At 39.0% G+C, this 15,311-nt stretch overlaps 1 protein-coding gene across 23 annotated transcripts in view; it reads right to left on the bottom strand.

Moving 5' to 3' along the window:
- The window catches only part of PPP4R3B (protein phosphatase 4 regulatory subunit 3B), an 85,851-nt gene that overhangs the window by 12,893 nt on the left and 57,647 nt on the right, over positions 1–15,311 (bottom strand). For 12 of the 23 annotated variants that reach the window (XM_017964320.4, XM_035272529.3, XM_035272530.3 and 9 more), the window contains 2 exons: positions 12,280–12,473; positions 927–2,560 (listed from right to left, as the gene is read on the bottom strand). In XM_017964320.4, coding sequence (XP_017819809.1) covers positions 2,465–2,560; positions 12,280–12,473 — 290 coding nt within the window. In that variant the 3' untranslated portion in view covers positions 927–2,464. Of the gene's footprint in view, positions 1–926; positions 2,561–4,487; positions 5,328–12,279; positions 12,474–15,311 lie in introns of those variants that run through there. The other 11 variants (XM_035272522.3, XM_035272527.3, XM_054244974.2 and 8 more) reach the window with 2 other exon arrangements.

The raw sequence follows: 15,311 nt of genomic DNA, 5'->3' as shown, positions 1-15,311 counted from the left end.
AGGTAAGCACTTGTACCATGAAAACTGTTACCTGTATTTCAAGAAACCATTCACATTTCTGCTACAAGAAAAGGTTCTGATGATGATTTAAATGTTTAAGACTTATGGCAGCACTTCAGAAAGAAAAAATAAAGGAAGTCTTCATAAGATACAAAGATAGTACTTCCTACTAGGACTTAAAGTTGAGGAGTCAAGAGTAATGAGGAGGGCTGGATGCGATGGCTCACACCTGTAATCCCAGCACTTTGGGAGGCTGAGGCAGATGAATCAGTTCAGGTCAGGAGTTCAAGACCAGCCTGGCCAACAGGACAAAACCCTGTCTTTACTAAAAATTAGATGGGCATGGTGATGGGCACCTGTACTCCCAGCTACTTCGGAGGCTGAGGCAGGAGAATTGCTTGAACCCAGAGGTGGAGATTGCTGTGAGCCGAGATTGTACTGCTGCACTCCAGCCTGGACAACAGAGTGAGCCTCAAAAAAAAAAAAAAAAATTTTAAAGAGTAACTAGGAAAGTACTTTACAGGTGGGCTTATTGTAAGAAGAAATTTAATAAAAGCTGAGAGACCGGTCTTGATAAAACTTGCTTCAAAGAAAGTGGATGGCAATTTTACTGATCTTGGTTTAAAATAGCCTGAGTCACCTGCCTTATGAGGTGAAAGGTCTTTCTTATTATATGTATACCTTTAATCAAAGAGGTGAGAAAAGCTCCATACTGTGATGCTTTGATTTCCCCAAGGCTTACCTTCTATAAGAAGTGATATTTAAAGTGCCACTGACCCACATTTGTTTAGAATTATTTCATTAAAATTGGTGTATGAACTAGCAGTTTATGGATAATTTTATTGGCTTTTAAAAGATACTGTAAAATTGACATATCTCAAAATGGAATTAATTTATATTTACAACAAACCAAACACAAACATCAATTGTGGAATTACAGGGTCACATTTTAATTCCTGAATTTTACAGTTTAGCATTAATATCACCACATGTATACAAATGGTGTAAAACAAGTACAGTGGTATTTTTAATACAAAATAAACATCTGTTTTATGGAAAAAACTATACTTCATATCTACACAGACAGCTCATCTTTTCCAAACAATAGCCAAAATTAAAATTAACTACAAAATCTCCAAAACGGGAAACTGCTTCAGTTTAAGCTATTCCAGGAAAAATGGACCCATAACACATTACAAGGGTGATCTAAAGATTGTGGCTGGAATTACTATTAAAATTTTTTTTCCCAATGCATTAAATTGTATTTTGGGGACATTTTTCTCACTTCGGCATGATCTCAGATCATAGATGAGCAAACTAACATTAAAATATTTACAGTTAACTTGCTGCTCTAAAAATAAAACTTAACGGTTTGCCTCAATTTATTTTTAAAATTCATTTACATACATGGAATGTGCTTTTACTCTTTTTTAAAAAGCAGCTTTCATATCACACCCTTATTTATGGAGAAGCTTCATGTGTTTCCTGCTGACTCTGACACTTAAGTAGCTTCTTGGATCAAAATGGCTTCTAGATATTAAATGCCAGTTAATTCAGCACTATTCTTTGTTGGTCTGTATAAATAACACTTCAAAAGTTGCTGTAGCTTTGGAAAGAGAGACAACTTTACTAACAAAGCAGAAAGTGATTTCAAAGTATCTTCCACAAAAGATTATACTGGTCAGCGGTTGCAAACCTTCTGTTTTATCCATTCTCAAATTACTAGAGAAATCATTTTGGAATACTACTGTACTGATTCCTGGCCGTTGTTTTCTCTAAAAGTGCTGATTTTAACATTATCTTTAAAAAACTGTCCATTTTGAATCCAGCTTGTTTTCATCAACATATGTACTGAAAATTTCTTTTGTAGAAACTCAACATGTGCTGAATACGGGGTGTACTTCCCTTCAACTACCTAAGAGGCTGAGTTTTTGTTAAATCTTCAAAGACATGGTCCCAACAGCTTAACTTCATTTTTTTAATGATAATTGAATGTGTTTTCCATAAAAATTTCTTTTAAAAAGAGGCAACCCTAAAACAACATGGCCAGCACCATTATAACATTATGTTATTGAGTTTACAACTGAAGTTCTGTAATTGTTTCTAGATTGATACCCCAAAGAGCAACCCTGCATTATTATATCAACCTTTTCCCCTCCCCTAAACCGTCCCCAAACCTGTGTGACTTTTCCTTGCTGAGAAGCTATCTTCCAGGTTCTGGTTACTAACTTTGTTTTGACAGCATAAAAGGCAAATCCCTTAATTACTAGCAAGCAATCAAGTTCCTGGGAAGCCTGTTTTCTTAATAGAACTAAACTCTCTTAGCTGATAGACTGAGTGTCTTTTGCTACTCCTTGTATATTTTTATAAGGTTAAGTGAGAGAGCTTTCTGATTCAGATTTTCAGCTCACTGAACAGTTGCAGCATTTTAAGACCACATGTTGAGGGTCCCCTAATAAATACTTTATGAGCCAAGACGAGGTCTTTTCCTGGGGGATGTTTCTTCTTCTTCATCTTCCTCTTCATCATCTGGATAATCCACTAAACCAACCAAACTTGCCTATTGAAGAATCAAAAAAATTTTCTTTAAACATGTAACAAAAAAGAGTCTTTAGGACAAATACAGTCACTTGTAAAGATATCAGAAACTGTTTTCCTATATCATATAAGAAATTAACACATTTGAATTGGATAAAGGAACCGCTTGAAATTAAGAACATTTGAGTACTAATTGGTAGCACTTGCAGTAACCCTTAATTTTTCTATCTAGTTCCTGGATTATTACTGATACTTCAAAACTCAGTTCTGCAAAATTTTACTGTGGAAAAATGACTGCTTTTCCAAATAGTAGGGATAACAACCATAACTTTGGAAGCTGGAAAGGACATTGGAGATGAACTAGTGCATTTATCTAATTTTATTGCCCTAAGAAATCTTGTAGTTTTTGTTCATCATGTGTATATTTCATCATTAAGTACACATTATTGTTTTCATTGTGCTTCTGAAGAACAGCTTAAATGGCTGAAAATAAAACACATGAAATGATTCCTACAAAATAGTAAGTGAAACATTTAGGGCTAGCTCTCTGACCAAAACAAAAATAAGGATGAGGTAATTCGTGGTTTTGGCCTTTGACGAGTAACAGACCCCTGTGAAAACCCTAGATAAACTCTGGGCACACTCCAGAAAATTACATATTCACAGGGTTTCATTCATTTTGAGCCAATCTCATAAAAACTTACACACATGTCCTACAGGTTAAGAAAGCTCCTGTAACACTCTATTTAGTTCAAACCCTTCAGACCTCTAGGGGATAAACAAATACAATTGAAGTAACTCATACTTCATACCTAAAGTACTGAGGTATCTGGTTTTACCAGAATGTAACCAAATCCCTATATTAGCCAACCAAAAAAAAGACCTGTGGGCAGCTAGAAACGGTTATCAGAAAGACATATATCTGTCCGAGAATCTGTTTCTCAACTTAATCACACATACATCTTAAGTCTGGATATGCAAGGGGCAATATGGCTAAATTGTTAAAAATATGCTGACTGTATGTTTAATGTCAAATTCTAATGACACCACATTTTATATCAAACAACAACAACAACAACAACAACAACTTGGCCAGGTACAGTGGCTCACTTAATCCCAGCACTTTGGGAGGCTGAGGTGGGCAGATCACGCGGTAAGGAGATCAAGACCATCCTGGCTAACAAGGTGAAACCCCATCTCAACTAAAAATGCAAAAAATTAGCTTGAAGTGGTAGCACCCACCTGTAGTCCCAGCTACTCAGAAGGCTGAGGCAGGAGAATCCCTTGAACATGGGAGGTGGAGGTTGCAGTGAGCAGAGATTGGGACACTATATTCCAGCCTGGGCAAGAGTGAGATTCTGTCTCAAAAACAAAACAAAACCTCTGGGGCTAGGCACAAAGGCTCACACCTGTAATGCAGCACTTTGGGAGGCCGAGGCAGGCGGGTCACCTGAGATCAGGAGTTTGAAACCAGCCTGGCCAACATGGCAAAAACCCATATCTACTAAAAATATAAAAATTAGCTGGGAATGGTGGCAGGCCCCTGTAGTCCCAGCTACTCAGGAGGCTGAAGCATGAGAATCTCTTGAACCTGGGAGGTGGAGGTTGGAGTGAAAAGCTGTTACACAATTTGAGTTTTACTTACATTATCTCTGCATATATATACCATAAGCAAACTAGTAAACATTTAAAACATGTTTGCAATAAAAATAATAAAAATGCAAAATGTGAAATGTTGGACGTAAAAAGCCCTGTAATCTAGAGATGCACTTTGTGCATTTTGGCTCAAAATGAATGAAACCCTGTGGATGTGTAATTTTCTAGGGCATGCCCAGAGTTTTTCTAGGATTTTCACAGGGGTCCGTTACTTGTCAAAGGCCAAAACCATAAATTTCATCCTTATGTTACCTCATCTTTTAAGTTCCATTTCATTGTTTTAAACCCTTGCATTCCATGGTATGAATATATCATCATATGATTTTTTTTTTTTTTTTTTTTTGAGACAGAGTCTCATTCGTTGCCTGGGCGGGAGTGCAGTTGTGTGAACTTGGTTCACTGCAACCTCTGCCTCCAGGGTGCAAGTGATTCTTGTGCCTCAGCCACCCAAGTAGCTGGGACTACATGCATGCGCCACCATGCCTTGGCTAATTTTTGTATTTTTTAGTATAGATGGGGTTCGGCCAGGCTGGCCTTGAACTCTTGGACTCAAGTGATCCGCCCACCTCAGCCTCTCAAAGTGTTGCGATTACAGGTGTAAGCCACAGGCTCAGCTTCATCATATACTTTAATTCCTGAATTCCTGGTTGGACATTTGGGATGTTTTTGCCGGGTATTTAAGTAAGAAATTTAAAAAGTAAATACCAGCAAAGAAAACAGGAGAAGAGAAAATAGCAGTTGAGAGTTGCCAAGGCATTTTTGGAAAAGAAATCAGAGGCAAGGCAACTCATATAATACAAAGAAGCCAAGAACTAAGTATTTGCAGAGGGATACAGAAACGAGAAACGCATTTGTCTTACAAGAAATCAAAGAAGCTAGGCAGGAAAGGGATCAAAATACTGGGGAAAGCAGGTAAAACAGTTAAATTACAGTAAAACAGACATCTGGGTCATTGATTCTACACCTCTGACAGCCAGGAGATTCCCATTCCCCCACCATCACCAACTGTAGCGAACTCTACAGAGAAAATGACTCTATAAAGAATGAACTTTATAGAGAATAATTAACTTTACAGAGAAAAGGACTACATACTTCATGACTTTAGGCACAGTAAAGGGCATGGTAAGGCCAGGCTGAAAATGGAAGAATAAATTTAAATTTTGTATACTGAGCAGACATGCCCACCCCCACAATCCCACAATAAGCTTTGTTATGTAGGCTCTCAGAACACTACCAACCACACTTACACTCACCAGGTATGAGAAACTAGCTTGGTCTGTAAAAATTAGATGGCTTCACACTGGGGGGAATGAGAGAAACTACAAACAACTAACACTTCCTGAAAAAAGCAGAAGTGTTAGTACTCTAAGTCCATACCATAGTCAACTTTTTAAAGTGTACAATTTTCAGACACCATAATTCACACACCAAAAGTGTATAATTCAGTGGTTTTAGTATATTCACAAAAGTTGTATAATCACCACTAATTCCAGAGCATTTTCATCATTTCACCCACCATAAAAGTCCCATAAACAGTCTTCATTCCCCCACCACAACCCACACCACCCAGCTCTTGGCAACCACTAATCTACTGTTTCCATGGATTTATTCTGGACAGTTCATATCAATGGAATCATCCAACATTCGGTCTTTTGTGACTCATTTACTTCAGTTACCACTGTTTTCAAAGTTAATCTATGCTTAGCATATCAGGACTTCATTCTTTTTTATGGCCAATTAATATCTACTGTATGAATACGCCACATTTTGTTTATCTGTTCATTAGCTGATAGACATTTGGGTTATTCCCACATTTTGGCTATTACAAACAATATTGCTATTAACGTTCATATACAAGTTTTACAGTGGACACATTTTTGGTTTTCTTAAATATATATCTAGGAAATGAGATAGCTGGGTCATATGGTACTCTGGCTTTTTGTGGAACCGCCAGACTGTATTCCAAAGCTGCTATACCGTTTTATTTATTTTTTGAGACACGGTCTTACTCTGTTGCCCAGGCTGGAGTGCAGCGATGTGATTTTGGCTCACTGTAACCTCTGCCTGCTGGGCTCAAATGATCCTCCCACCTCAGCCTCCCGAACAGCTGGGACCGCAGGCATGTGCCACCATGTTCAGCTAATTTTTGTAGAGACGGGGTTTTGCCATGTTGCCTAGGCCAGTCTCGAGCCCTTGGGTTCAAGCAATCCTCCTGCCTTGGCCTTACAAAGCGCTGGAATTACAGGCATGAGCCTTTGCACCCAGCCTGCTGTGCCATTTTATATCCTTACTAGCTATGGATGTCACAATTTATATTCTTGCCAACACTTGTTTTGTGCATCTTTTTTATTATAGCTATCCTAGTGGATGTGAAATGCTATCATATTGTGGTTTTGATTTGCATTTCCTTTACTAATAATGCTTAACATCTTTCTACGTGCTTATATGGGCCACTTGTGTATCTTCTTTGTAGAAATGTCTATTAAAATCCTTTGTCCATTGTAAAACTGGGTTGTCACATTGAGATTTAAGAGTTCTTTATATATTCTGGACACCAGTTCCTTATCAGATATATCATTTACAATTATTTCCTCCCATTCTGTGGACTGTCTTTTCCATTTGTCACAGTATCCTTTGGATTATAAAATTTTAAAATTTTGATGGAGTCCAACTTATTATTTTTCTTTAGCCACTTGTGCTGTTTGTATCATATCTAAGAAATCATCGCCTAAATCCAAGGTCATAGATATGTATGCCTATTTTTTTTAAAAAAGAGTTTTATACTTTTATGTTTAGGTTTTTTCATCCATTTTGAGAGGAGTTTTGTATATGATGTGAGATAGGGATCCAACTTCATTCTTCTGCATGTGGATATCCAGTTGTAACATTTATTGAAAAAATTATTTTCCCCCATCAAATTGTCTTGGCACTTATTAAAATCTTTATTATTATTTTTTGTATGAAAGGAAATCCAAAGATTACCACTTGAGTAAAATCCCCAATATGAAAGAAGGGATCAAAATAAATGACAATAATAACCTATGAAAAATCACTTTGGGAGGCTGAGATGGGTGAATCACTTGGGGCCAGGAGTTCCTGACTAGCCTGCCCAACATGGTAAAACCCCATCCCTACTGAAAATACAAAAATCAGTCAGGTGTGGTGTGGCACACCTGTAATCCCAGCACATTATAATAAATGCAACAAGTTCTATACAGAAATACACATGTATATGAAATATGTAGGTGGTCACATACTGCAGCAATGATTATAATTACAAAAAGCTGGAAACAACTTTAATGCCCATCGACAGAGGCTGAATATAAATTAAAATATATCCATACTTTTGAATTCTATGCAGGAAATTTCTTAATGTCCTGATAGGAAGAGCTCACCAAGATAAATTTGTTACATAAAAATGCAAGATAACAGGTTTCTCTGCTGTGAATCTGCGACAAGTATTTATTTTAGCATCCACAAATGGCTTCTCATTCTGATTTTGGATCTTTCCCCATAGAAAATATGCATGTTTTACAGTTTTACAACTAAAGAAGTATTTTGTGTCTTTATGACATTTATATCATACAAACAAATCTTTTGTTTAAATTCATTAGCAGCTAATGTCTAGCCAGCCTTCAACTATGACAATTAACACTATTGGTGAAACTGGATAAACCAAAGGGCAATTGGTGATAAGAACCTGCCACCACTTAGGAATGTGGGCATGGTTTGTTAAGAAGGTTGAGAGCAAATTAAAGTGGTGCTTAACTTCGGTCAATGACTATCTTGCTTAATTTCAAAATTCTGTGTCCACAGTGATTGAGCAAATGTTTTCCAAGAACATTGTTTTCATTCCTATTTCTAAAAAGGTTGTATAACAGATGTATTTTTTTTTTTTTTTGAGACGGAGTTTTGCTCTTGTTACCCAGGCTGGAGTGCAATGGCATGATCTCGGCTCGCCGCAATCTCCGCCTCCTGGGTTCAGGCAATTCTCCTGCCTCAGCCTCCTGAAGTAGCTGGGATTACAGGCACGTGCCACCATGCCCAGCTAATTTTTTATAAGTAGAGACGGGGTTTCATTATGTTAACCAGATGGTCTCGATCTCTTGACCTCGTGATCTACCCGCCTCGGCCTCCCAAAGTGCTGGGATTACAGGCGTGAGCCACTGCACCCGGCCAACAGATGTATTTTGTAATCTGCTGTTAGCGTCAAGAAGAGTGAAAAAGGTGTTGGTGCTTGCATTTAATTTTGCTCATTCACAAGTAAATTATCTGGAAAGACAAAAACTCAGAAAAATATCACAGAAAATGTAACAGGAAAAAAAAATTAGGATAGAAAAGGTATGAAAATTACTTTCAATCCTGAAGACTCCATCCAAACAGTAAGTTAGTGAAAGAAAGCGCTTGAAATGTTCTAAAACTTAAGGACATGACATTTTTTTTTTTTTTTTTTTTTTTTTTTGAGATGGAGTTTTGCTCTTGTTGCTCAGGTTGGAGTACAATGGCACGATCTCAGCTCACCGCAACCTCTACCTCCTGGGTTCAAGCAATTCTCCTTCCTCACCCTCCCAAGGAGCTGGGATTATAGTCATGTGCCACCAAGCCTGGCTAATTTTGTATTTTTAGTAGAGACGGGGTTTCTCCATGTTAGTCAGGCTGGTCTTGAACTCCTGACCTCAGGTGATCCACCCTCCTCAGCCTCCCAAAGTGCTGGGATTTCAGGCGTCAGCCACTGCACCTGGCCAGGACATGACTTTTTAACTGAGGAATGCTCCAAGTACATCATCATCAAGTTTCAGAATGCAGAAATAAAACCCCAAATGCTTCCAGGAAGAAGAAAATCACACAGAAAAGATCAGAAATAAGAATGTCTTTGGACTTCTTGACAGCAATAACTTCAAATTTCTGAGGGAAAATGATTTCTGATCTGGTTCTGCATTCAGCTAAATAATCAAGTGTGAGGTCTGAATAAAGACATTTTTTTTCCTTTTCTTTTAATTTAAAAAATTTTCCTTTTTTTCCACCATGTTCCTTCTTTTGGAAGAGAATAAAGACATTTTCATACATGCAAGGTTTCAAATTTTACCTCTCATGGGATTTTTTTTTTTCCTCAGTAAACTGCTGCAGAATTTGCTCCACCAAAATGAAAAAGAAAATAAAAAAAGAGAACAGAGACATGAGATTCAGGAAATAAACGGTGGAAGGAAGGAGAGAGGCAAAAGGAAGTCTTAGGATGTTGGCCAAGGAAGCCCCAAGACAACAGTTGTGTGGGAAGTTTAGACAGCAACCAATCTAGGCTGGAACAGGATGGGAGAAGAGGCTTGAAGAGAGATGCCTCCAAGAGGAGACTATATGAAACCTAGTCTGGTAAGGTACTGAAAGAATTAGCAAGAGGCACATAACGAGTGCAACAAATGAAAAAACAGTGGCAATTACTTACTCTAGAAGAAGTGAAAAGTTCTAAGAAAAACAGTATAGAAAAAAACAGAAGCAAAACTATATTGTCATAAGTATAAAATTATCAAATGTTTTTATAAAAAATTTCGATACAGGGAGGAATAAGGTGAGGATGTTTTAAGGATTATTCAATTTATGTGTATACATAAAAAAGCTAAATTCTCATCTATCTAGTAAGAAATAAATAAATAATGTCTAAGCTAGGTAAAGCAACATAGCAATATTGACATATTATTTAGAAATAGAAGACATATAGCTAAATGAGTTCAAAGATATCTTTGTGGAGGGGAACAGAGAAACTGAATTTTTTCTAATATAAACTTGCCTTTTGGTAATATTTGACTTTTGAAAGTAAGTGCATGTATTACTTTGATTAAAAAAAGCTAACATATATTAAGAAGGTGTCAAGCAGTGTTCTAAGCATTTTACATTTGCTAAATAGTTTAATCTTCCCAACAAGCTTATAAAGTAAGTCTCATCCCTTTTTAAAACAAGAAAGCTGGCTGGGCATGATGGCTGACACCTGTTAATCCCAACACTTTGGGAGGCTGAGGTGGGAGGACTGCTTGAGCCCAGCAGTCTGAGACCAGCATAGGCAACACAGTGAAACCCCATCTCCCTCTCTACCAAAAACACAAAAATTAGTTAGGCATGGTGGCATGCACCTGCATTTCCAGCTACTTGGGAGGCTGAGGCGGGAGGATCAGTTGAGCCCAGGAAGTAAGGGAGACTGTGAGCTGTGACTGCACCACTGCACTCCAAGATGGGTGACAGAGTGAGACCCTGTCTCAATAACAACAACAACAAAAGGGAAGCAGGAAGACAGGCAGGTAGGCTAAGGCCCAGAGAGATTAAATAATTTATTCAAGGTCAAACAGCTAGAAAAAGGCAGAGCCAACATTTGAACCCAAACAATGCAACTCTGTGGCTTTTTTTTTTTTTTTTTTTTTTTTTGAGATAGGGTCTCATTCTCTTGCTCAGGCTGGAGTGCAGTGGCGAGATCATGGCTCATTGAAGCCTCCACGTCCCAGGCTCAACCGATTCTCCGGCCTCAGGAGAGGCTGGGACCACAGGTATGTGCCACCACACCCAGTTACTTTATAAATATTTTTTGTAGACATGGGGTCTCACCTTATTGTTCAGACTGGTCTTAGACTGAGGGTTCCCTCCTCCCTTGGCCTCTCATAGTGCTAGGATCACAGTGAACCACCGTGCCCAGACCAAACACTCTTAATGTAATGTTGCAGTATTACTCTGATTTGTCCTATCATAAAGTTGAAAATTTTAAAATATTCCAGTTAAAAAATGTAAAATGTGTTTCAAATACAGAATACCATGAAAATGCTACTTATGTGTTCTTTAGTCAAGAGCCTAGCTCACTATACTAGTGAATGAAGATTCTATGTTTTAAAAATAAACTCATATTTTGTGTTGAAAACAAGATGCATTCCTTCAGTTAGGTTTGTACTACCATGCCATTTCTTCTTGTCTTTCTACCCTTATACAATAGTTGTCCCATATTTATGTCTTTTTATTTTAAGCCACTCCTTTACGGGGAAAAAGGATGGTTTCATATAACATATGAACAATAAAAATGTTTCATATGAAATTTAAACTTGTTTATAAAAAAAGGTAACAATGGAAATACATTTGTTATAAGAACAACAGAAAGTTTAAAATCCTTAACTAAAGATTCATCAATAATAATATCCAATTTGCTGAGAAGAGCAAATTCAAAAGGCTAATATTCAACCTTACTACTAATAAAGTATACACAATTGGAAATGAGATATTATCTACTGTCTCCCTTACCTAACTGGCAAATACAAAAAATAATTTTAGCACTAGCAAAGCTGCAATTAGCTAGGCACATACGCAATTTATGGCAACATAAATTAGCATAGACTTTATGAAAATGAATTTGACCATATGTGTGAAGACATTCTACTACTCATCTAGCCAAGAAAATAATTTAAAGTGCAATAACACTAACAGTCAGTGAAATATCAGAATCAACTTAAGTGCTCCAAAATAGAATGGGGGACAAGGAGGAAGGATACTTACATTTATTATCATAAGCCTAAATAAAATGAAATTCTCTTTGGGAGGCTGAGGTGGGTGGTTAATGAGGTTAAGAGATGGAGATCATCCTGGCCAACATGGTGAAATCCTGTCTCTACTAAAAATACAAAAATTAGCTGGGTGTGGTGGCATGTGCCTGTAGTCTCAGCTACTTGGGAGACTGAGGCAGGATAATCACTTGAACCTCGGAGGTGCAGGTTGCAGTGAGTCAAGACTGTGCCACTGCACTCCAGCTTGGTGACAGAATAAGACTCTGTCTCAAAAAAATAAAATGAAATGAAATCCTCAATCATCAATAATGTTTTGATAACAGAAAAATTCTTCTAACAATAAAATTATGTTTACAGAAGGATCTCAATTACATGCCAGATAAACTCAGACCTGAGAAATCGAAATGTTAGCTGTCATGTTCTCTGATAACAATGTATGCAACATTTTTCCATCACTGAAATTGTTTTGATTATCCAAATTTTCTTTTGTAAACAAGAAATAATCTCATAGATGGGAAGAGCAAAGTTCGTTTGCATGTAATGCTGTTTCACCTACCTTGGTGGCTGTTACTGTTGTAGCCAAGTTTGTAGTTTTGGAAGAGGATCCATTAGAAGTTGCTGGTGGTGTCTGAGCCACTACAGATTTACTGTTTGTTCCATTAGCAGCACTGGCAGAGTGGGAGAAAGTAAATTTGAAGCCACCAGGAGATGTCCTTTTCGGAAGGTTTTCCTTGTCTTCACTTTCTTTTGCTAAAGCAGAAGTAAAATTTTGAATGTGTATCAATAAGTGTTGCTAAGTCAAAATGTCTGAAAACAGCAATAATTAAAAAACTTATAAAATATTGCCTTTGTTTCCTAAGAACTAAAAAAGCAGAGCATGATGTGTACAGTGATAATATGGTTTGGCTCTGTATCCCCACCCAAATCTCAAGTCAAACTGTAATCCCCACATGTCAGGGGAAGGGCCTGGTGACAGGTGACTGGCTCATAGGGTTGGATTTCCCCCTTGCTGTTCTTTTGATAGTGAGTTTTCACGAGATCTGGTTGTTCAGAGTTTGGCACTTCCCCTCTTGCTCTCTCTCCTGCTGCCATGTAAGACATGCCTTGCTTCCTGTTTTGCATGTAAACAGGTTTTTTTACACGTTTTCTGAGGCTTCCCCAGCCATGTGGACTCGTAAGTCAATTATACCTCTTTTCTTCATAAATTACCCAGTCTCAGGTACTTCTTTAGAGCAGTAAGAAAACAAACTAATACAAAAAATTGGTACCAGAGTGGGGTACTGCTATAAAGATACCTGGAAATTGAAGGGTACAGTGGCTCATGCCTGTAATCCCAGCACTTTGGGAGGCTGAGGCAGGTGGATCACTTGAGGTCAGGAGTTTGAAACCAGCCTGGCCCACATAGTGAAACTTATTATCTACTAAAAATACAAAAATTAGATAAGTGTGGTGGCAAAAGCCTTTAAGCCTATAATGCTCCAGAGGATGAGGTAACAGAGTCACTTGGGAGCTGGAGGCTGCAGTGAGCTGAGACTGTGCCACTGCACACCAGCCTGGTGACAGAGTCAGACTCCATCTATACCTGAAGATGTGGAACTGGATAACAGGCAGAGGTTGGGACAGTCTGGATGGCTTAGAAAAAGACAGGAAGATGTGGGAAAGTCTGGAACTTCCTAGAGCCTTATTGAATGGTTTTGACCAAAATGCTGACAGTGATACAGACAATAAAGTACAGGCTGAGGAGGTCTCACATGAAGATGAAGAACTTATTGGGAACTGGAGTCACTCTTATTGGGAATAAGTCACTCTTGCTATGCTTTTAGCAAAGAAACTGGCAGCATTTTGCCCCTGCCCTAGAGATCTGTGGAACTTGAACTTGAGATGATTTAGGTTATCTGGCAGAAGAAATTTCTAAGCAGCAAAGCATTCAAGGGGTGGCCTGGGCCAGGTGCGTTGGCTCATGTCTGTAATCCCAGCACTTTGGGAGGCCAAGGCGGCTGGATCACTGGAGGTCAGGATGGCCAACAAGGTGAAACCCTGTCTCTACTAAAAATACAAAACTCAGCCAGGCATGATAGCACATACCTGTAGTCCCAGGTACTCGGGAGGCTGAGGCAGGAGAACTGGTTGAACCTGGCGAGGAGGAGGTTGCAGTGAGCCAAAATCATGCCACTGCACTAGAGCCTGAGAAAGAGTGCAAGACTCTGTCTCCAAAAAAAGAAAAATGAGGTGTTCTGGCTCTTTCTAAAAGTGTACACTCATATGCATGAAGGAAGAGATGGTCTGAAATTGAAATTTATATTTAAAAGGAAGCAGAGCATAGAGTTTGGAATATTTGCAGCCTGACCATGCAGTAGAAAAGACAAACCCATTTCCTGGGGAGAAATTCAAGCTGGTTGCAGAAATATGCATGGGAGCCAAATGTTAAATTAACAGGCCCAGAGGCCAAGGAGGGAAAAATGGTTTTGTGAGCTGGGCCCACGGTCCTGCTGCTCTGTGCAGTCTTGGGACATGGCACCCTGCATCTCAGCTGTTGCAGCTCCAACCATGGCTAAAAGGAGCCAAGATACATCTTGGGCCATGGTTTTAGAGGGTGCAAGCCCCACAACTTGGTAGCTTCCATGTGGTATTGGGCCTATGGGTATGCAGAAGGCAAGAACTGAGGTTTGATAACCTCTGATTCCCAAACCACCTAGATTTCAGAAGACATTTGGAAATGCCTGGATGTCTAGGCAGAAATCTGCTACGGGGCAGAGCCCTCATGGAGAACCTCTACTAGGGCAGTATGGAAGAGAAATGTGAGGACGGAGCTCTGACACAGAGTCCCTACTGGGATACTGCCTAGTGGGGCTGTGAGAAGAAGGCCACCATCCTCCAGACCCCAGAATGGTAGATCCACCGACAGCTTGCACCATGCACACGGAAAAGCCACAGGCACTCAACATCAGCCCATGAAAGTAGCCACGGGAGCTGTACCCAGCACAGCCATAGGGACGGAGTCAGTCATGGCGTTGGGAGCCCATCTGTTATATCAGCATGCGCTGGATGTGAGACATGAAGTCAAAGAAGATTATTTTGGAGCTTCAAGATTTAAAGACTGCCCCCTGTAGCCCCTTTGTTTTGGCCAAATTCTCCCATTTGGAATGGGAGCATTTACCCAATGCCTGTACCCCCTTTGTATCTTGGAAGTAACTAACTTCTTTTTTATTTTACAGGTTCATAGGCAGAAGGGATTTACCTTGTCTCATATGAGACTTTGGACCTGGGACGTCTGAGTTAATGCTGGAATGAGTTGTGACGTGGGGAGACTGTTGGGAAAGCATGATTGGTTTTGAAATGTAAAAAGGACCTGCTATTAGAGAGAGGCCAGGGTTGGAATATGGTTTGGCTATGTGTGCCCATCCAAATCTCATTGTGAACTGTAATCACCAGGTATTGGAGGAGGTGACTGAATCATGAGGCAGAATACCTCGTTGCTGTTTGTGTGACAGTGAGTTCTCATGAGATCTGGTTGTTTAAAAGTGTGTTGCACCTCCTCCTTCACATTCTCTGTCTCCTGCTCCATGAGGGTTAAGATATGCTTACCTC

This window comes from Callithrix jacchus, chromosome 14 (genome assembly GCF_049354715.1).
Source record: "Callithrix jacchus isolate 240 chromosome 14, calJac240_pri, whole genome shotgun sequence".
In the NCBI taxonomy this organism is placed as follows: Eukaryota; Metazoa; Chordata; class Mammalia; order Primates; family Cebidae; genus Callithrix; species Callithrix jacchus.
Note: the sequence above shows the minus strand (reverse complement) of the source record. Positions and strands in the feature narration are given on the sequence as shown.